Source organism: Sander vitreus, chromosome 6 (assembly GCF_031162955.1).
Source record: "Sander vitreus isolate 19-12246 chromosome 6, sanVit1, whole genome shotgun sequence".
Lineage (NCBI taxonomy): Eukaryota > Metazoa > Chordata > Actinopteri > Perciformes > Percidae > Sander > Sander vitreus.
In genome coordinates, this window is record NC_135860.1 from 21,207,722 (window position 1) to 21,230,294 (window position 22,573).

Below are 22,573 nucleotides of genomic sequence, written 5' to 3' on the forward strand. Positions count from 1 at the left end.
GACTGTATCATTGTTTTAGTAGTGACCTTTTGCAGAGTTTTTTTAAGTGTCCTTTTATATTAAACCTGTACTTAACTAGGATATGTCCGCTCTCTAATGGTACACTTCTTTTCTTAAGGTCCTAATGTCATGAGTGGTCCGAGTGGTCCAAGTGCTCTCCGGTCAGCTTAACAGCCCATTAAGTGCCCTTGTTGTTGGCCTCCGGTTAACACAAGTGCCACTCTGGTGTGACCTTGGGGCAAAAGTTAAGCCTGTGCACACCAGTGCTTTGGTGTATGCTTCAGCAGACAATTACCCTTTAATTTTGGGCCATCAATAAGACATGCATAGATCAGTTGGTGAAATGTCATACTTTTTTTTTTAAATCTGTTTCTTTGTAATGGCGTCATTTGCTTCCCCATATAGCGAAAACAGCAGTCTTAACTGGATGTTGTGATTCTGGGGTTTACAGCATACCTAGTATGTTTGCATTGTAAATCATTTAGAAAGGGCTGTGACCAGTCAGTTAAATTGTTATACTCGCAGCAACGACACCAGCATGCTTCACTATGCATGTACTGTACTTATTCTTCCATTCCCAATCACAAAGTAAGGTATTGACCTACATAGCATTTCTTTCCGAGACCTTTTCACTGTTTAGTAGGTAATGATGATGGGTACCTTTAGAAAGGTCAAACATGTCTATTTGATTAACTAACTTGTATATTCTGCTGTTTTGGTGACTGTGTAACTTGAAAGCTTCTACTTAAATCAACCCTAGCAGATTATCTTACTTTGGCTTATTCTAATTCTCATTCATGTTTTATTTAGGTCATTATTATTTAAACTGCTGGACTAGAGGTGAACATTGCATGCAAATGCCTTGTTTTCAAAACAAAATGTGCCCCACTGGCTCTACATTTCCGGTGATTCTGCTGGTGCAAAATACAATGTGCCATCCTTACTTTATTGTATTGTAATATACATCCCTGAGCTATTCAAATGTCACATCCACTCAGCCTCAGCGATGCTCAGATATTGCTGTGAGATGACTGAGCAAATGATTTGGGCTTTCACTGTCATTGTTTCGCAATGAAACACATTTAGCTGAAGGCAACGCTGCAAGGGGGAAAAGTAATTGACTGTAACAGGCCCAGCCAGCATTTGCTGAAGCATGGGAAGATTTCATTTTTGCATCAAAAAAAAAAAAAAAAAAGAAGCTATATAGTGTGTTGCCTGTCCGGTGATATTGCTGGGTTAAAATGAAGAGCATGATTGCACATTGTGTACTGCTCTTGAATGCATACAAACTTTGCCCTCAGTTATAATGGTTTGATTAGCAAAGCAGGAGGTGGAAGCTAGTTAACAAAGCTTTGCTTTTGTTCTCATGAAAGTTAGAAAATTGTCGTTACACTGAATGGTTTGTTGGTAGCTATACATATGGTTTGCTTAGATGTTTTTATATAAGATTGAATCACTTGAAGTGGTCATAGAGCTGTTTTTGCATATAGTTTAAAATATATTGCAACATGCACCATTACATTGATAGGACCTCTCTTTTCATAATTGTATGCCTCTTGAACTTGTTTATTGGCACTGCTGAGGCAATCAGGATTTAATCAGTAATAGGCATGTCAGGGTGTGAACTTTTTATATATTTAATTTATTTTACAGTACTTGTCCTTACTCAACAGAAATGATTATTATGTCTGCTCGTATGCATATGTGCGTTATTTATATATTTTAATTACTTCTTTTGTACTTTGACTCATACATTCTTGTATTGGTGTGCTGTTGTGTGTATGTGTCCCTGCAGCACTCCAGTAAAAGTGCCTCCACTTCTTTGATGTGGCTGTTGAGGTCATCAGTCATTATTGCCAACAAGCCATGGCCCCGCATCACTCTCACCATGACAACCACAGCTCTAATACTCATAATGGCAGTCTTTAACATGGTAAGCTTTTATATGCAAGTACTGCAATAAGTGAGAGCTAACACCAATTAGGCTTCACTTGGAACGGAGTATCACAACCCTTCAGATGAAAACCTTATTAGTAACTGCAGTGTAATTAGAATGGAATGGAACATAACATGTCCCACAAATAAAATAAATAAATTGGCTGAAGTGATGTAAACAAATAGGAACCACATTTTCAAAATCATATTACTATTCATCAAACAAACTTATTAATAAATTAATTAATGTTGCAATCTTACGGAGTATACTACACAGTGGTATATATGTCATCACAGTGAAGGGCTGTGGATGCACTAGCATTTTAATGTAGTATTTCTATGCTTTCCATTTCATTTGTTTATTACGCCTCAAACTAACTGGATATTTAACCACATAATCAACTACAGAAAATAATTTTCTTGGTATTGTTTTCTTTTGCAAGGCAGTATATCATTTGTTTTAAACAGCAAAATACTGCAGTGCCGACACCATTTGCATGTAGTGATAAGGAAATAATGTGTATAACAATTTTATTATTTTACTCTCCATCAATTTTTAGATTTATCTGATAGAGGTTTAAATAAAAAAGGCTTGGATGAAGGTGAAATAGCAGCCTGAGGCTTGTGGGGAAGTTGTGTGATAAAGCATGGTGTCAGGACCCTGGTTTAGACCTTCGCACAAATCGATTCCAGAGATTATAATCTTGTTTTGCGCCTCACGTGGGTCAATTGCTCAGGGCGGATGAGCCAAATTAATTTGGCTTTGCTCAGTGGGGTAGCCAATCCTCATCTTATCCTGCAGGTTCACTTTAAAGGACATTATTGAATGGTTGTCACTATTGGCCTATTATCTAACACAACTCTATTTTCCTCCTGCAAATACAATGTAGACTAGTTTGTCTTTTCACATGATGACGTGCAAGGCAAGCAGACAGGGAAAGTGTGTTTGTAATTTGCATGTGAATTGTGTGGGTTTTTCTTCCTGTGGTGGATTTAAATGGAAAGATCTTTTTCACACTGTCCGAAGATGTGGCAAACTCTTAATTTCTGTTGACCTTGTGTTCTTTTTCTAGTTCTTTTTGGAAGACAATTTGTTACCTCCTGTTCCTGTTTACAATTCATCCAATGAAACATTGTTTTACCCCAATGGACAACCAATCACCTTCACAGGAAAAAACAATTTCTACCTTCCTGTAAGTGCAGATTATTATTATCATGATTCTCTATAAATTCATTATTATCTTTTGATAACTTGAATAAATTAACCAATCTGTATATCTGTCTCTTTTTTTCTGTCTAGTATTTAATTTATAGTTGCATACTGGGTCTCATCTCTTGCTCTGTGTTCCTGAGGATAAATTACGAGCTGAAGATGATTATCATGTTGACTGCTGTGGTGGTTTACAACGTCATTATTCTACAAACACATGCCCCTCTGCTGGATGAATATAGCAGATTTCTGTACAAGACTGAAAGCCTGGACAGGTAGGTGCACAGTGACAAAAAATACAGTTTAAGAGAGAGTCAAAAAAGGATAAAGACAGTCAAGGCGGGAGAAGGAGAGTGTTGAGGTAGCCTGAGAAGAGAAAATGAAGTTTTGTTGAGACAATGGCCATCTGCTCTTAATCCTGTGCGATTCTGAGTAAATGGAAAACCATCATATATAAGAGAAATGTGAGAAAGACCATCTACCTCAAGGTCTTCTTCCTGTTAGTCGAGACAAGAAAAGCTCTAAGTGGACGCACCTGGGGGCATCCTTTGCCTGTGCCAAAACCACTTAAACTGGCTTCTCTCAATGCCAATATTTCCTCCACACCCTTATTTTTTCTTACTAGAAAGCCCCTACAGATGCTGTCGGAAAACACGGAGTAAATATCAGAAACCCATTGATCGCTTGGAGCATCTTAATGATACAGATAACATTTATCACAAATAAAGCAAAATTAAACGCTATGACCATGGCTCATTATGGATGTGCAGCAGATGCAGAGGCCTGGACACTTATGCATGTGAAGTTTCAATTAAAGGTCCAATATGTAATATATTTACTGTAATAAATCCAAAAATGACCCCAATGCGTCATCAGATATTAAGGAAACTTTGTTGAAGTTGAAATACTATCTTTTCTGACAACAATGCTAATGCCAGTATTTTCTCCTTTTGAAATTTCCGTGACGCAATTTCCGTTTGTGTTTTGGCCTGTGTGTTGTTATCAATTGTCCAGTTTGACAGTCAGGCCGGGTTGCCAGATATACCTGTAAAAATGTAAACCCAGCGCGCTACAGCTGTATAACGTTAGGACAGCCATTAAGGCAGCAAACAAACGAACAGGATCAACGGAGATAGATTCTAACCGCCCTAACAGTAGAGGTTTTTGGCATGGGCTAAGTGGGCAGCCGCCCGGGGCAGCATTTTTTCATGACACATGGGGGGCGGCACGAGCACTTAAAAAAAATCCTCTAAGCAGTTTTCTATTGTATTATCTATCATTTCACCGTGTGGGGAATTGGCAAATTGGCACCCCTGCTTGCTGAGAAGGTACTATGCACAGTGAAGCTGTGTGAGAAGGGGAAAGGGGAGCGGGGAACAGTTCACCACTGGGTCGAATGGGTTGCTGGGCATAGGCGCCGATACCGTTGGTGCTCCGCTAATACGGAGCACCCACGAAGCTGATCACGGTTATGTGTCAGTTAAACTTTTCATCTCCAATCCTATCCTGAGTTGAAAGATAGCCTACTTCACGGCTTTATTAACGAGTTGATAGGCGTGTGTGTTTGTGTCAGCCATCTGAAATGCAACATTTTTTGACTACTTTTTTTTTTTAAAGGGCGTGCGCCCGTGATCTGGCTTAAAGTGCATATATATATAATTATAACAACATAAGTGAAAGACAAAATTATATTTCTCAGTTGCACAAATCCTTCATTAGAACATTTGAAAAACACACTTAAGAGAATCCAGTTATTTAACTATTGCAATTACAACAGGAAACACACTTTTTAAGGTGCACAATCTCCACCTCCAACATTTTCAAAATCAATGAACACAATTCTGCACAAAATATGACAGTATAAGTTATCAGAATCAGCGCTTGAATGGGGGGCCTGGGTGTAATTCAATGTAGAACCGCCACAGCGCCCTAAAAAACCGGAGACCAGAGACGTAACAAACCCTGGGTAAATATTGGAGATGTATAGAGGGTTTTCACGTCACGTTTTCACGTCACGTTCTGGGCGGTAACCTGGATGCGCGGCCATATTGGAGGCACTCGGTGTAAACAACTGAATGGAATAATGGAGTATTGTGCACTTTGGATACTTTAATACTTTATGTCTAAACAACAGAAAAGCTCATCAAAACGCGTCCAAGATGCAAAGGCATGGAAGGACTTGGACCACTAAAAAAGGCACGATATTTTGAGAAATTACAGTTTACTGGCGGTGCAGATCCCTACTAGTTGGCTCCCTCTTCTTGGATCCATGGCGACCCGGTGATTCTTCCTTCAGTTGCATATCCCGATATAGTCAACTACCTGGTTTTCTCGCCGAGCCCATACACAGTGGAAGACCTTAAATCCTACAAAAGTTTGGAGGCTTATAACCAGATGTGTGGATGGGTGAGGGAGACGCAGTACCAAGTCATTAACGACCAATGTGTTGTGAAGGCCAAAGTAAGTAATGCATTAACGTCTTTAATCAACCTAACCGTATGATATCATTGTGATACTCAAGGTGTAGCCAAGTGACTCTCAATAGTTTTTTTTTCATTTCAAAGACCGAACAAGACAGAGTTTTCCCTCGTAGATTCTGGTTGAGCTTTGCCAACCACAAGCGCCTCCTTTCCTCTGATAACTTCTGGAATTCCTCTCCCTTTTTAATAACTTTTTGAAGTCGATAATATTCCAAATGTTTTTCTCGGTCTGACCTATTGGTACAACCTAAAACACGGCAATAATTAACCATTTTCCTTGACGCCGTTTGGGATCTACTTCAGTGCCTGTGCTTTGTTGTGATGCGGAGTACCTCCAACATGGCGACTTCGGGTCTGATGACGCGTCGTGAAAACCCTCTATTTGAAAGAAGAGAGAGACAGCATAGAGCCCAAAAGGACGCAGAGTTGGCTAATTTCCTCCTGAACAGGTAAGCATTAGCTTCAGGCTAATTTGTAACAGCCACTAGGGACGGGCATTTTATGTCATTTCAACATTTGTGTACTCACATTGAATTATATTGCTAGAGTACCCAAGTTAGTTACTCGCAAACAATTGAAACACAGCCAGTAAAGGGATCCCGACTGGTCCTGACTAACGCCGCCATGCTAACCCTGCTAACGTTACCGGAGGACCAGGCAAGCGGGCCACGGCTGTTTACAATGTGTAGCCTGTTCAGTGGCCGTAGCCGACAACGGTGAGTTATTTTAAACCAAGAGAGGGGGGGTTGTAAATTGGAAAGAGAGGACCGTGAGTTTGCAGTGTGTTTAGCGATTGTTGCTGTAATTCTAAGTCAATAAAGTGTGTATTTCAGTCGGTTGGAAAAGGACGGCAAGGTAGTGTTATTTTTAGCGGTTCCTATCGTAATTCTAAGCTGAGGAAGTGTGTCTGTCTGCCGTGTCGAGAGGATGGCGAGGTTGTGGAGTTTTTAGCAGTTACTACTGTAATTCTAAGCCGAAAAAGTGTGTCTGTCAGTTGGGTACAGAGCTCCGTGTGAGCACAGGCTTTTTATGTCAATATAGCCAGCAAGTAAGTAATGTCTGGCTATGTGAGACAAGCGTCTAGCAACATTGTTGGATGCTCCGGTCTCAGCCTGGCAACCTCCGTGAACTTCGGGTCTGGGGAGGAGGGGGCAGGGGAGACGACTTTCTCCAGTATTTTGAATTTGTACTGCAGTAACTATTTTAAACACTAGCTGTCAGTATTATATATTGCACCTTTAACGTACAAAATCAAAAATGGCTGACTTTCTGTCAAGCTAAAAAAATTATATATATTCCTAAAGATGAGGACAATGTTCCCACCAAATTCTGTAAAGATAAAAGAAACTATCCGAACCATGGCGTGTGTTAGGGGGGTGTTATGGAGCCTGCTGGCCATGCCCGAGCCAAATCACAAAATTGCAATTTATGCCAGGTCTGACATATGTGCCAACTGAGTTTTCAACCATCTTAAGCCCCTAAAATAATTCTTTAAAAAACAATAGGTTCCTCGCACTTTTGTGCTCGGGCTTTAAATATACAATTAACAACCCTCATATTTTACAGTCTATTGCAGAATACATATCTGCTTTGTAAATCACTAGTTCTGTGTTCTCCTTTGAGAAAAAAAATCAGAAACCAAAAGGGAGAAATTTATATATATTTTTTTGGTTTCACAATGGTGTCCCTAGTCTTGCATTAATTTGTAATCAAATCTTGGATAAAGCAGTAACGTCAGTGTTCTGCCAAAAGCAGAGCAGACAGTCACACTGAGCCAGAGACAGCAGCCTGCTACACAACAGCCACTACAACAACCCCCATTAGCTTTTCTGCCAAATTCTCCATCTTATCTAACTTACAAACATGAACACATGTCTTGTCCTGCAACTTAGCTTGTTCAACGAGTGACCAAACAAACTTACAGCGTGGAAAAGTGCACTGCTAACATGAGTTTACAGTTTAAATCACTAATTAGCTGCTCAGCTGCAGAACAGCATGTCAACGTAGCTTCAAATGTCACTTTGGTCCATTTAGATGCTGGTGTGGTCCTTAAACGTCAAATCACTGCTAACAACACTCTGTCTGCCCATGACATATAAGCTACAGCGCAAGATTGTTTACTTTGTCCCTAGTCCCTGACAGCCTTCCAGCTGCTGTCAATCAAACACACTTGTCGATAAGCCAGCTGAGATGAGAAGGAGCATTTCTGATATTTCACCAAAGACCTTTTTTCTTCCTCAATGATAAAAAAAACTATCAACAATGCTTGTTGACATTAATAACATGGAAATACGAGTTTAATACAACGTTGTTAATGTACGGCTGGAACTGTGGTGTTTTACACATTCAGCTTATGTTAGTTACTGTAAGTCCATAGTGCACTCATTATACTCTGCTATGGTAACAATAACTCATTAATCCTATGAGGACAAAAGACGTACCGGCGAGTCCAAGTGATGTTTGACAACACTCGTATTCAAAAAGTGATCTAATGTGGCCATGATAGCTCAGTCGGTAGAGTGAGCGCACATATACAGACGTTCATGCCTTGACGCAGAAGGTCCAGTGTTCGAGTCCGACCTGGGACGATTTCCTGCATGTCTTCCCCCTTTCATTGCTTTCCTATCATTAAAGGCAGAAATGCCCGAAAAAATAATAAGAAGAAAAAGAGATGTAACTAAATTTCATTTTAGACATTTATGTACTATTTTATTTATTTATTTACGCTACTTTCGTGAACCCAAGACTTTTGTAAATTCATTTCAAGCACCCAAACAATTGAGTGTAGGCTTGTTTTCATAAGAGATTTGAGAAATTTCAAAAAGCGAGCATCAACTTTTCAGCTATAGGGCCAAATTATCTCTTTACACGTTGCTCTGTAACAAATTTTGGCCTCACAAACTCAAAGCTGAGTTTGTTCTGAACATTTTCATATGAAACACATGGGGATCAGGTTATATACAAATATCCTTAAAAGGTGAATTTAAAAAGATATCTAAAACGAAAGTTATGAATGTAATTACGATTCTATGAATCCTGGATGACTGCCAGAAGCAGTGTTTCACACTGAATATATTCCATATCGCGCTTGCGCAGGTCAAGTATTTATATCAACAAAGTCACCTGTGACCTCGGAGTGACCCTAGCCAAGGTATTAAGTTCCGGTGTCAACCCTGAGCTCATTCCTACAGAATCTTCTCGCGGGTTCGCAAGATTCTGAGTGACCAAGAACTCTGGCGGTCATCCAGGATTCATAGAACCGTAGTTACATTTGTAACTTTCATTCTATTTCATCCTTACTGACCGCCAGAGGGAGTGTTTCACACTGGATGACTCATACCAACAGAGTCACGAGGAAGCCTGAGTACCCACCTCACAAGGATGCAGCAGAGGACCTCGCCAAATGGATGGGGGGTGGCAACATTCACCCTGTAATAACGGGAGAACGTGCACATACTTCCTCCAAGGGCACACCTCTCAGAGTTGCCCACGACGTGGAGACACTCCTGGTAGAGTGGCATCTCACTCCGGATGGTAGGGACTGACCACTCGCTCTGTATGCAGAGGCAATGGCCTCCACAATCCAGTGGGACAGGCGCTGCTTCGAGAGAGCACTGCCTTTCATATGACCACCATAACAGACGAAAAGTTGCTCAGACTGACCAATGCAGGCGGTAGCGTCCACAAAGCCCTAAGGGCCTGGACAGGGCACAACAGATTCGACACGTCCCCTCCTTCTCTGGAAGGGGGGTCAAAACGTGCCAGGTGGATTGGCTGATTGAGGTATGAGCGTGCCAGCACTTTAGGGAGGAACGCCGTATTAGGCCACAAGTGACACTTGAGCCATCGAGTTCCATCTCAAACAGGAATCACTCACGGGCAAGGCATGTAGCTCACCAACACATTTTGCGGAAGTGATGGCAAGGAGAAATGCAGCCTTGGCTGACAACCACCTCAGCTCTGCCTGTGCCAAGGGTTCAAAGGGAGGCAAGCATAGGGTGTCCAGCACCAGAGGCAGGTCCCATGCAGGAGCCCTTGGGACGCTCGTGGGGCGCAACCTCAGAGCCCCTTTCAAGAAGCGGGATACAAGCCTGTGGCACCCCACAGTGTTATTATCAACCGCAACATGCTGCGACGAAATAGTAGCCACATAGACTCTCAGGGTAAAAGGAGACCGGCCACCGTCCAGGAGGGTCTGCAGAAACTCAAGGATGGCAGGCACAGAACAACTCACTGGGTCACCATTACGAGTCGTACACCACTCAGAAAAAAGTTTCCACCTGTACCCGTACAGCAGACAGACAGTCCTCTGGCATTCAGGATAGTATGCCTGACAGGTTCTATGCAATCTGTCAACAGCGGGTCGAGCCCTTCAGCGGCCAAACCCACAGCTGAAGGCGGCAGGGGTCAGGATGCCAATTCCGACCCCCCCCCTCCCCAGCTGAGACAGGAGGTCTTCCCTGCCAGGGAGGCAGCAGGGCTCCTCGCAGCAGAGACTGTGGAGCAGGGAGAACCAAGTCGGAAGGGGGCCACCAGAAGAAGCCACGCATGAGCCAGCGCATCCTGGCCAAGATGGCTGTTCTCCGTCAGAGAAAACCACAGGGGGCAATGGGTCGACATTGCCGAAGCGAAAATATCTACCTCCGCCGTGCCGAAGAGACCCCAGATCCTGTGTGCCACATCTGGATGAAGCCACCACTCCCCCGGTGGAGGCTCCTGATGAGAGAGGATGTCCACGACCTGGTTCCGTTCTCCAGGTAAAAACATTGCCCGTAGGCTGGTTAGGCGGGAGGCAGCCCACGTCAGAAGAGCCTGGGACACCCGCAGTAACTGTGCAGATCTGGTGCCCCCATGGTGGTTGATGTGAAAGACCGTCGAGGTGTTGTCCGACCTGACGAGCATGTGCCTTCCCCTCAGGTATGGCAGGAAATGCTGCAGAGCCAGGTGCACAGCCCGTAGCTCCAGCACGTTGATGTGCTCGCGGGCCTCGTGAGCAGACCACAGGCCCTGAGCTGTCCTGTTTTGCCACACAGTGCCCCATCCTGAAAGGCAGGCGTCTGTCGTGACAGTCTCCCGTCAAAAGGGAACAGAGCCCATGGGCACCCCCTTCGACAGAAACAAACTCTCTGCCCATCGGGACTTTCCTGTACCTGTGCCACTTGGCATCCAAGCGGAAACTGTTCAGCTATCTCTGCAGAGGGCGCAGTGACAGTAAGCCCAAGGGAACGACAGCCGAGGCAGCTGTCAACTTGCCCATGAGGCAAAGAAAATGGCCGTAGGGTAACAACCTGCCCCCTCGGAAAAGGGGAAGGAGGCGGAGGATGTCGGCTATGCTTCACAGTGATGGACAGGCCTTCATAGTGACGCTGTTCAGAGCCACACCAATGAAGGTTATGCACTGAGAAGGAGTCAGAGAACTCTTCTCGACGTTCACCGTGAGACCCAGTCGGGCCACATGTTAAAGAAGGCGAGACGTATCTACCACTAGTTGATGCTGTGATTTTGGCAAGGTGTACAATCACAATATGTTGTAAACATATAAATGCTGCGGTGAACCCGTGCATAATGCTGCATGATGACACTCAGTGTTTCCCACAGATTAGAAAGCAATTTGTGGGGGGGGGAGAGGGGGAATACTTATTTTCGTAACAATCAAGTATCAAAAACTGAGGAGGACACGCTGTTGGATGCTGTCCTCCTCAGTGTTGCCAATTTAGCGACTTTGTCGCTAGATTAGCGACTTTTCCGACTTTTCAGACCCTCTTAGCGACTTTTTTTCAAACAGCGACTAGCGACAAATCTGGCGACTTTCTGTAGAAAAGTCGGCAGTATTGTCCAGCGAGCACGCAAGGTATTTCTCTCCTGTAGCCGCCAAAACAGTCTTCTGTTCTGTGACTGAGGAGCAGCGGAGCAGCCTCTCCCCTCTCTCCTCATGTGCAGCAGCACTGCTCACAGTGCGCAGGCAGGTAGAAGGGGACCAGGGTGTGCGGGTGCTGGTGCTGGTGTAGGTTGGAGAGACAGCAGGACGCGACGGGAGAAAGCGCCGCTGAGCTGGCCTGGACCTGGGCAAGCCAGCCTTCTTTGAGAATTCTTTATCGATCTTTTTCCCTCCCTTTGTAGAATTTCTTTTTTTTACTTCAAAGATAGGCTACCTAAGTAATAATTATAAGGTAAAATAAATTCCTGTATTGAATTTGTGATTATTTGGCTAAAGAGTTCTATTTCTTTCTATCTACCTTGCTGACACAACCACTAAGCTGTATACAAATGATTGCGTAATGACGTCAAAAATATGCAAATGAGCATATGACGTCATCTAGCGACTTTTAGCGACTTTTGGAAAAGAGTTGGTCCTCTGGTCCTCCTCTCCTACTTCAATGCCTAACAAATCTATCTCTCTCTCTCTCTCTCTCTCTCTCTCTCTCCCTGACCCTGTCTTCCACTGGTTGAAGCCTGAAAATATTGTAATCAAATTAATAACATAACTAATTACACTGGTCGGACTGTTCAGCTCTGTTTCAGACTGATACCTCCGGTTCAGGCTGGTCCTCATCCTCAACATGTGCCTTTTCCAGTCGCAGAAAATACTGTTCAATACTCATCTGGATTTGGCTAAAGAGTTCTATTTCTTTCTATCTACCTTGCTGACACAACCACTAAGCTGTATACTTTTTTCACAACACTAGACTAACCTCTGTACTGGATACACAGAGACAGAATTGTAAATCATTCTCATCTAACTCTGGTTAAGACAGCAAAAAAATGTAACAACTCAGCCAAGAGAGAATGTAGTGATGACCCGCAGACAAATCCTGCAGCTGCTCCATAGACAGCGAATAGTGAAATAAGTATTTGGACATTATGATGCCCATTGTGGTCTTACTGGAAAATGAAGAGATTTTCAGATTTTTATGCTGGAAGCCCTGCCAATAAGTCCTTTGGATGTAATATCCAAAACACAACTTGTCAGAGCCTGCAGCTTCAATCACTCATTTATTGTCATTGTCAGACAAATGCGGCATCATCAACATCAATTCAAGTCTAAATTGTCTGATTTCTAGCAGAGGAAGGAAGTTGTTTTTTGGTTATTGACTTTCCTGTCCAAAGAAATTAAAATACCACAATGTGATTTTAATGAGTTTCCCCTCCTGCTAAGCCAATACATTTCACACAGCTTTGGTCAACAGTAGTACAACATGGGAATGTGTTAAGTGTAGAACTGACAAATTGAAAAACTTTGGTAATTTCTATAATTGTAAAACTCTTTATCAAGACTCAAGATACTTTATTTTCATTGTATGAACACAACAAAATTCCGTTGGTGGCAATCAGTGCAGCAGCAGTAAATAAATAATAAAACAAGATAAAAGACATAAAAAAGGCATTGGACGTAGTACTCATGAGCATTTGCAGATTTTTTTGTTTAGTTTTTTGTTTTGTTAAAGTGATATCGTGCTTTCATGACAGTAGTCCTTAGCAGCTACAGGTTGTATATATGTGCTTGTGCATGGAGGTGGTGGGGGGGTTGATGGAGGCTACAGCTCTGGGGAAGAAGCTGTTCCTCAGTTTGTTAGTCTGGGTTTTGATGGTTCTGTATATTTTTCCAGATGGTAATGGGACAAACAGACAATGTCCTGGGTGTGTAGTATCCATGCTGATGCTACTGGCTCTCTTCTATAGGCGGCCAGCATACACAGCATCTAGGTCCGGGAGCACTGCTCCTGCAATCCTCATGTGTCATTTTCACCACCCGGGTACTTTTCGTTCTCTGCTGTGCAGCTGGCATACCACTAGGGCTGAAACGATTCCTCGAACAAAAATCATCGATGCAAAATTCTTTGCCTCAAAGCTTCGTTAAATCAATGTAATTAAGGTTGTACGGCTCACTGTGTTTCCGCACGGAGGATAATTACTAGCGCACACAACAGGTTGACGCTTCTGTGGACACAAGACCGTTTATATACTGTCTATGCACGAGACTGACGGCCCAGATTACAAATGAAGGAAGACGAAAATAGCGAGGGTCTAGGAGAAGAGACAGGCAAGAGAAAACTACAAAGTTTGGGATCATTTTAAACTGCAAACATGCTACTACATCATCTTTGTAGAAAACATCCAGTCTACTCATCCATTCCACGGAGCGAACCCGACACAAGGTAACTAACTAACGTCTGCTGCTCTCGTCCACTGCGCTGTTTTACACAACTAGCCTACAGCATGCTACTCTGCAAATAGCGATGTTTTACCAACAAGCTAAAACGAGAGGTGTCGGTTTGTAGTCTAACTGTTTATTAGTTTGCTACTAATCTTTGGAAACTTAGCTGCTGCTGGAGACAAACTGGCTCCTCCCCCCAGCCTGGCCACTTAATATGCACGTGAATGACGTCATTATGCCGGTGATGTCTGCATTCTTTATTCTTTCTCCTCACTCAGTATTAGGCATCTGAAAATGTGTCCCCCAGAACAGTGTAGTTGAATAGCCCAGCTGTAAGCTTTGTATAGTCACATTTACCTGGGCTTAGTGAATAGCTCTTTTGCATATCCAGTGCAAAGTGCCAGAGGCAAGAAGGGGGAAGGGTCTTTTGTATATATACAAAAGACAGGTTTCCTTTTTTTTAGTACACAGCAATAATAAATATTTACTATTGCTGTTTACTAAGTATTTCTTACTAAGTATTTCTTATTCGATTACTTGATTATTCGATGGAATAATCGGTAGAATAATCGATTACTAAAATAATCGATAGCTGCAGCCCAACTTACCACACTGTGGCACACTGACAGAGGATGCTTTCTATTGTGCTACGATAAAAGTTGACCAGCAGCTGAGAGGGGAGACCGGCTTGTTTGAGTTTCTTGAGAAACACTTTCTTTACCAGGTGGGATGTGTTGACGGACCATATGAGTTCTTTGGTGATGTGTACTCCCAGGAATTTGATATTATCCACCACTTCACCATTTATATGAAGTTGGTGATGTGTGGTCTTCCTGGATCTCCTAAAGTCCACAGTGATCTCTTTTGTTTTTGTTGTGTTCAGGACCAGATTATTGTCTGTACACCACTCGGCCAGATGTTGGACCTCTTCCCTGTAGTGGGCCTCCTGGTTGTTGGTAATCAGTCCCACTACAGTGGTGTCATCTGCAAACTTCACTATAGTGTTGGAGGCATGAATGGGAGTGCAGTCATGGGTGAAGGGGGCTGGACTGAGAACACAGCCCTGCGGCACTCCTGTGTTCATAATGATTGTTGAAGTCTGGTTGCCCAATCTGACATGTTGTGGTCTTTGAGTGAGAACATCCAAAATCCATGAACAGAGTGGGGTTGTTAATCCAAGGTTGCTCAGTTTGTGGGGGATTACTGTGTTGAAGGCGGAACTGAAGTCAATGAATAACATCCTAACATATGTGTTTGGATTCTCCAGGTGGGACAGAGCTGTATGAAGTGCAATTGAGACTGTATCCTCTGTAGATCTGTTCCTTTGGTAGGCAAACTGTTGGCTGTCCAGATATGTGGGGATGATGCACTTGATGTGGGATAGTATAATCCTCTCAAAACACTTCATAATAACTGGGGTCAGAGCAACTGGGCGATAGTCATTCAGACTGTTGACTGCTGTCTGTTTGGGTATAGGCACAATTGTGGTGGATTTAAGGCAGGTAGGGACAACAGACTGTTGAATGGTAAGGTTGAAGATATCAGTGAACACTCCTGTTGGTCTGGTCCTGCTGCTTTAGAGATGTTTATTTTTCTCAGCGTGGAATTCACCTGATGGCGCTGTAGGACAAGTGCTGGCTCCTCCCTGGGCAAGGTCAGTTGGCCCCCCACTCTGTTGGTTTGCCATTCAGAAAGTGCAAAGAACTGGTTCAGGGTTTCAGGGAGTGTGCTGTCATGGCAGGCATGTGGGGTGCTGCACTTGTAGTCTGTTATGGTTTTAATACCTCTCCACATGTTCCGGGGTTGTCGTTGTGTGTGTGAAGTACCCTTCATTACGCTGCTTGTATCTGTATTTTGCCTTTCTTTAGGTCCTTCTGGGCATTACTGTAGGCCAGTGTGTCCTCTGTCCTGTACGCAGCATCTCGAGCCCTGAGCAGAGACCACACATTACTGTCCAGCCATGGCTTCTGGTTCTGGAACACCTTGATGGTTTTGGTGGTTAATAATGTATCAGTGCAGAAGTTAAGGTAGTCTAGGACGGTTGAGCTGTATTCATCCAAGTCTGCTTCCCTTGCAAACACCTCCCAGTCTGTGCTGTCAAAACAGTCCTGCAGTAATGAGGTGGCTTCCTCACTCCTTACTTGTACAGTTTTGATAGCTGGTCCTGTTCTGCAGATACGGGTCTATAGGATGGAGTCAGGACCAGTGAGATGTGGTCTGATAAGCCGAGGTGTGGAGATGGTGCAGTGTTGTTTTAGGAAGCTTTAGGAATGTTGATATAAACTTGATCCAGGGTATTTTTGTCTTTGGTCGGGAAGTTAACATACTTGGTAAGACCATACTTGGTCTTAAAGGGATATTTCACCGTTGGAAAGACGAATATATCTTTAAATTGGGTCACTTATGTAGTATAAATGTGAAAAAAGTATAGAAATTGGTGCCTTCTAGGCCGAGATAAGCCGGAAAATGTGTTTTTGGCTCATATGGATGAAAGACACCAAATCCCAGAATGCACTTGCTTCGCTGCTTTAGACTCCACTCCCAAGCCACGCCTACCGTTTACAGACAGACAGTGAGGCAGCATTCAACTCAAATGTGTTTTATTGTCATTTGCAACCATATACACGAAACAACGTTTCACCGTGGCTCTAGTGGTGTTACACATTTAAAATATATAAAAACGACATTATATAAAAACGACATACGCAACAGGCTACATTTAGCTAGTGCCCACACATATGCTCCGTAAAGTTCAGCTAACGCATACTAGTATTAGCGCTTGGTGGACTGTAAACACGATTATAAACACAGTCGTAAATTTGCGTGGAATGTAGAATGGTCGGCATTTAAAAGTCACAAACTCCACCAGCAGTTAGCATTTAGTTGGATACAAGCAGCTAATTTCTGCACAAGTCTGTGTTAACACAGCCCATCTCCACTTTTACCCGGCAACAGAGAAACAGGCTGGATAGTCCGGTACACTGTTGTTTCCACAACAACAAAAACACAGCAGTCTCTGAACTCGCATTGGGAGTTTCGTTGAAGTTGGATGTAGTCCAGTTTGTTGTCTAATGAGTAGACACTTGCAAGCAGGATTGATGGAACAGGTGGCCGGCTAGCGTTAGCTTTCCACCTAGCTAGGTTATACTCCAGCCCCCGTTCGCGTTTCACCGCTGAGGATGTCCCCCCGTGATCGCCCACTCCGGCCACTGCCCGCTACGGCCGCTGCAGCTGCTCGCTCCGGCCACCACTGCTGCTCGCTCCGGCCACCGCTGGTCAAACTAATCTGTACAGCGGGCCGCAGCAACCTCTTATTTCCGAACATTCATCTCTCCCTCACCCCCTGAGGGCTGGTGGTCTACGAAATTTCCCAGTAGATTTTTTTTATCCCACTCCGCCGCAGATTCCGTCTGTCTGATATTTCGGTGCACTGTTGTTCAGCCACAACAAAGTTTCCACAACAACAAAAAGTTGTCAGCAGTCTCTGAACTCGTGTTGGGAGTTTCGTTGAAGTTGGATGTAGTCCAGTTTGTTGTCTAATGAGCGGACACTTGCAAGCAGGATTGATGGAACAGGTGGCTGGCTAGCGTTAGCTTTCGAACCTAGCTGCTTTCCACTCCTGCACACCGCTGTCGAGGTCCCTTTCCCCGGCTAGCGGCATCGAGCGACACTGCAGGCTGAGGTGCTGGTCTCCGTAGCAGGCGAAGCTCCCGTAGTGTGTCGAGTATTCGTCTGTAATAAAGTGTCCTGCATATTCTCCGATCTGTACCAATATATCCCGGTGGTACAAATGTGCGGTAGTTTGAATGCACATAATTGTTGTAAAAGTTTTCTGTTGAAAAGACGGAGCCTGTTAGCGATGCTTCAAGATGGCTGACCTTCGTTTTGCCTCGGGAATACTCGGGGAAAGCCGACAGTCCAACCCCCTATGGGCGGGTTGGAAACATGCGGAAGTAGCTCCTGCTACTGGCTGTAGTCCATAGCCTCTGGGCAAAAATGCCTCTTATGATATGATTTTTGCGTCATAAAGAGGCTTTTTTCCAGACCCACAATACAGAGATCTCTCGTCTCAGGGGGACATGAGGGAGGGAAGCACGGTCATTCAAAAATACTACCTGGTTTCTACTGATACACAGCTTAATGCTAAATCGGTGAAGTATCCCTTTAAGTTCTGTATGGTTAGAATCACCTGCCACAATCACAGTTCCCTCTTGGTGTGCATTCAGCTGGTTGTTGATAGTGCTGTGCAGCTCTTCCAGGACTATCTAAGCATTAGCATGCGGTGGTATATAAACAGCTGTGATTAAGATGGCAGAGAACTCTCTCGGCATATAAAATGGCCTGCATTTCACAGCCAGATAATCTAAGTCTGGGGAGCAGTGGGTCCCAATAATGTAGTCGTCGTTTATGTAAATGGAACACTCCTCCGCCTTTGCCCTTACTCGGAGCTGCTGTCCTGTCCGCCTGGTAAGCAGAGTGCCCCGCTAGCTCAATAGTCGTGTTGGGGACGTTGTTGTCCAGCCAAGTCTCTGTGATGATTATCACACAGCTGTTGATGTTGTGCGACGTAATCCTTCCTCCGTCTTATTTCGTCCATTTTATTGACGAGTGTTGGTAAGGAAGAGACTCAGTAGTGGCGGTCTGTGTGGGTTAGCTCTTAGCCTAGCCTGCATGCCGCTCCTCTTGTCCCGCTTCTGTTTTGTTTTCCCTGCATCGCCTCCGACGCCTCTTTGACGGGATGATGAAAACTCCCCCGGGATCTCTCAGGGGCTGAATCTCCGGCAGGATAGAGACAACATTTTTGGGTGTGTAATCCTGATACCGTTCTCCGATGTTGAGTTGACTGTATGAGAGCCTCGAGGGCTCGAACAGATAACAACACATACAAAAACACAAGAATACTGCTGCTATGCTGTCACTAGAGTTTTCATCAGAAACGGAATTAAATTATGCTTCCTGTTTGTTTCCATCTCTGATTCATCTTCATGTGAAATTGTCTCCTCAGTCAGTGCCATTCATTCTGTGTAAAGAATTGATTAGATAATGAACCAGGCAAGTGCAGAACTTGCAGGCTGTTTTCTCCGTTGTCTGCTGAGCTCTGCCCTAGATAAGAGTAAAAGTCTATTAATATGCAAAATGTGCTTTCAGAAATTAGGATGCAGCAGTCCTGTTTGAGTCTTATCACACATTCAGAGCTTAAATTCAGACTTCACTGCTATATATAAAAAATAGGTATATATATATATATATATATATATATATATATATATATATATATATATATGTGTGTATATATATATATATATATATACACCTATTTTATCATTTTAATCATATATATGATTTAAAATAATAAAATAGGTGCATTTTTAATCTCTTTTTAACATCATCTCTCATACGGTATGTTTAGGGATTTGAGTTTGTGCAATTGTGTGTTTGAGCATGCACAGAAGCCAGATTTGTATGTTTGCATGCTTAGGACATAAGGACATAACTGTAGCTTGGTTGCCTAATTCTGCCCTGGACAGGTGTCCTATTTTTAGGATTATGATGGTGGAAACACGAGAGCTTAAAGTGTATTCATAGTGCAGAGGGTGAAGACTATCTCGTTGTTTATTGCCTTTTGGAAAACGTTCCTTGTGAATGCACCCCAGCAAGGAAGCTCAGCCACTGAAATGCAAATAGTAAACAACCTCTTACCACAGCAAAGCAGAAGTGACAGTCTTAACCGAGTGACAGCTTGGAATAAAATGGTCTGCTAACCAATCATGTGACACATGTCACAGACTACTGATTGTAATCTGGATTTTAATTAAATGCTCTTACTCTCATCTCTCTGTCTTTAACTTTTTTTACCCCCCACTTTTACTTTTATCTTTTGTCACCTTTTCTCCTTATCTCTGTCTTTATCTTTTTTTTCTTGCCTTCTCTTGTTCTCCACACACAAACACATCTTTCTTTTTTTCTCTGCCCTTCAAGACCAGGAGTTCTTAAAGACCTGAAGACTATGGGCTCTATCTCCCTCTTTATCTTCTTCATCACTCTGCTTGTGCTTGCCAGACAGGTAAGTCCACACTATAATAGTTTGAATGATGTTATTGTCCGTCTTCTGCACATTTTCACCTTCACAGCTCTGAAATAATTTAGTTTTCAGCTTTACTCTTACATTATGATTAAGGGTGTCACGATTTCAATTTTAAATCGAAATCAACCGAAATTAAGTCACAATCTTGAATTTCAAATAAAAAAATGGAATTGTTGATACTGCCACGCCCTCATGTCACGTCGGCTTGTCAAGCAGAAAAAAACACGTGTTGAAGAGCTCTGAGTCAGTCAACCTCCTGTAACTTAGCTAGAGCCAGTCAAAAGATAGCATGGCAACTGCAGATGCTGGAGACCCATCGACAGAACTTGAGCCCCCTCCTCTTTTACAGAAGTGTGTGAAAGTGTGGAAGTATTTTGGATTTCCAGTGAGTTATGTTGACAACGTTCGCATTGTCGACAAAAAAGCCACAGTTTGCAAGCTCTGCTATGTGCGCGTACCATATTCTGTGTGTTTACCATTGCACATTAGCCTAGCAGCTAGCGGATATTCCTTCTGCTTATAGCTTTATCCCAACAAAACCGCACAGGGTTGAATTTCAGCCTGCATGCACGTTTTGTAGCCTAAACAGAGCAGCTTACAGGTGCTGGTCATATAATTAGAATATCATGAAAAAGTTGATTTATTTCAGTAATTCCATTCAAAAAGTGAAACTTGTATAATGTATACATTCATTCCACACAGACTGATATATTTCAAGTGTTGAAAGAACTGACAACTAATGAAAACCCCAAATTCAGTATCTCAGAAAATTAGATTACTTAAGACCAATACAAAAAAAGGATTTTTAGAAATGTTGGCCAACTGAAAAGTATGAACATGAAAAGTATGAGCATGTACAGCACTCAATACTTAGTTGGGGCTCTTTTTGCCTGAATTACTGCAGCAATGCGGCGTGGCATGGAGTCGATCAGTGTGTGGCACTGCCTAGGTGTTATGAGAGCCCAGGTTGCTCTGATAGTAGCCTTCAGCTCTTCTGCATTGTTGGGTCTGGCGTATCTCATCTTCCTAGATAGAGTTAAGGTCAGGCGAGTTTGCTGGCCAATTAAGAACAGGGATACCATAGTCCTTAAACCAGGTACTGGTAGCTTTGGCACTGTGTGCAGGTGCCAAGTCCTGTTGCAAAATGAAATCTGTATCTCCATAAAGTTGGTCAGCAGCAGGAAGCATGAAGTGCTCTAAAACTTCCTGGTAGACGGCTGTGTTAACCTTGGACCTCAGAAAACACAGTGGACCAACACCAGCAGATGACATGGCACCCCAAACCATCACTGACTGTGGAAACTTTACACTGGACTTCAAGCAATGTGGATTCTGTGCCTCACCTCTCTTCCTCCAGACTCTGGGACCTTGATTTCCAAAGGAAATGCAAAATTTACTTTCATCATAGAACATAACTTTGGACCACTCAGCAGCAGTCCAGTCCTTTTTGTCTTTAGCCCAGGCGAGACGCTTCTGACGCTGTGTCTTGTTCAGGAGTGGCTTGACACAAGGAATGCGACAGCTGAAACCCATGTCTTGCATACGTCTGTGCGTGGTGGTTCTTGAAGGACTGACTCCAGCTGCAGTCCACTCTTTGTGAATCTCCCCCACATTTTTGAATGGGTTTTGTTTCACAATCCTCTCCAGGGTGCGGTTATCCCTATTGCTTGTACACTTTTTTCTACCACATAATTTCCTTCCCTTCGCCTCTCTATTAATGTGCTTGGACACAGAGCTCTGTGAACAGCCAGCCTCTTTAGCAATGACCTTTTGTGTCTTGCCCTCCTTGTGCAAGGTGTCAATGGTCGTCTTTTGGACAGCTGTCAAGTCAGCAGTCTTCTCCATGGTTGTGTAGCCTACAGAACTAGACTGAGGGACCATTTAAAGGCCTTTGCAGGTGTTTTGAGTTAATTAGCTGATTAGAGTGTGGCACCAGGTGTCTTCAATATTGAACCTTTTCACAATATTCTAATTTTCTGAGATACTGAATTTGGGGTTTTCATTAATTGTCAGTTCTAATCATCAAAAGTAAAAGAAATAAACACTTGAAATATATCAGTCTGTGTGGAATGAATGTATATATTGTACAAGTTTCACTTTTTGAATGGAATTACTGAAATAAATCAACTTTTTCATGATATTCTAATTAAATGACCAGCACCTGTATATTGGTTATATTAGAGAGAGCAAAAATTTAGCGGACTGCCGAGTCTCCCTCTTTGCTATCGGTCTGCTCAGCTGCTGTGCTGGCTCGATGGTGTTTTAAGCCCCCAACTAAGCCTTCAAGGCAGCGCTGCGGCCGTCGTCTTCAACCCATAGACAGTAAATAGAAATGGACCAACAGATCCCGTTTCTCTGGACGGAGACCAGTGAAGGCTATTTGAAGCACTTTTCCGGTGAGCGCTGAGCGTTACTGCGCAGCCTCCAACAGAGAGAGACGACGTAAAATGTGACGTGAGCAACCTGTCTATTTTTACAAACACGTCTGCTACGGAGCCATAATGTGAAATACAAGGTAATGGAGCCTTTTACACATTGTCGTGTTTCTTTAGAAATAAACAATGCACAAATAAAGTCTTTAAACGCTTCAGATGTAAAGTTATTTGCTGTCAAAGTGACATCAAAATGAATGGCAGTCAATGGAATGCTAACGGCAGGTGAGTGCTTGTTAGCATCAAAATGGCGCCAAAGGAGGTACGCGAGAGAGG

At 43.2% G+C, this 22,573-nt stretch overlaps 1 protein-coding gene across 1 annotated transcript in view; it reads left to right on the plus strand.

The window, feature by feature from the left end:
* Nucleotides 1-22,573, plus strand: part of adcy2a (adenylate cyclase 2a) — an 85,765-nt gene that overhangs the window by 49,851 nt on the left and 13,341 nt on the right. Inside the window, exons 16-19 of the mRNA XM_078253421.1 lie at nt 1,796-1,933; nt 3,009-3,128; nt 3,236-3,420; nt 19,760-19,844. Coding sequence (XP_078109547.1) covers nt 1,796-1,933; nt 3,009-3,128; nt 3,236-3,420; nt 19,760-19,844 — 528 coding nt within the window. The remainder of the gene's footprint in view (nt 1-1,795; nt 1,934-3,008; nt 3,129-3,235; nt 3,421-19,759; nt 19,845-22,573) is intronic.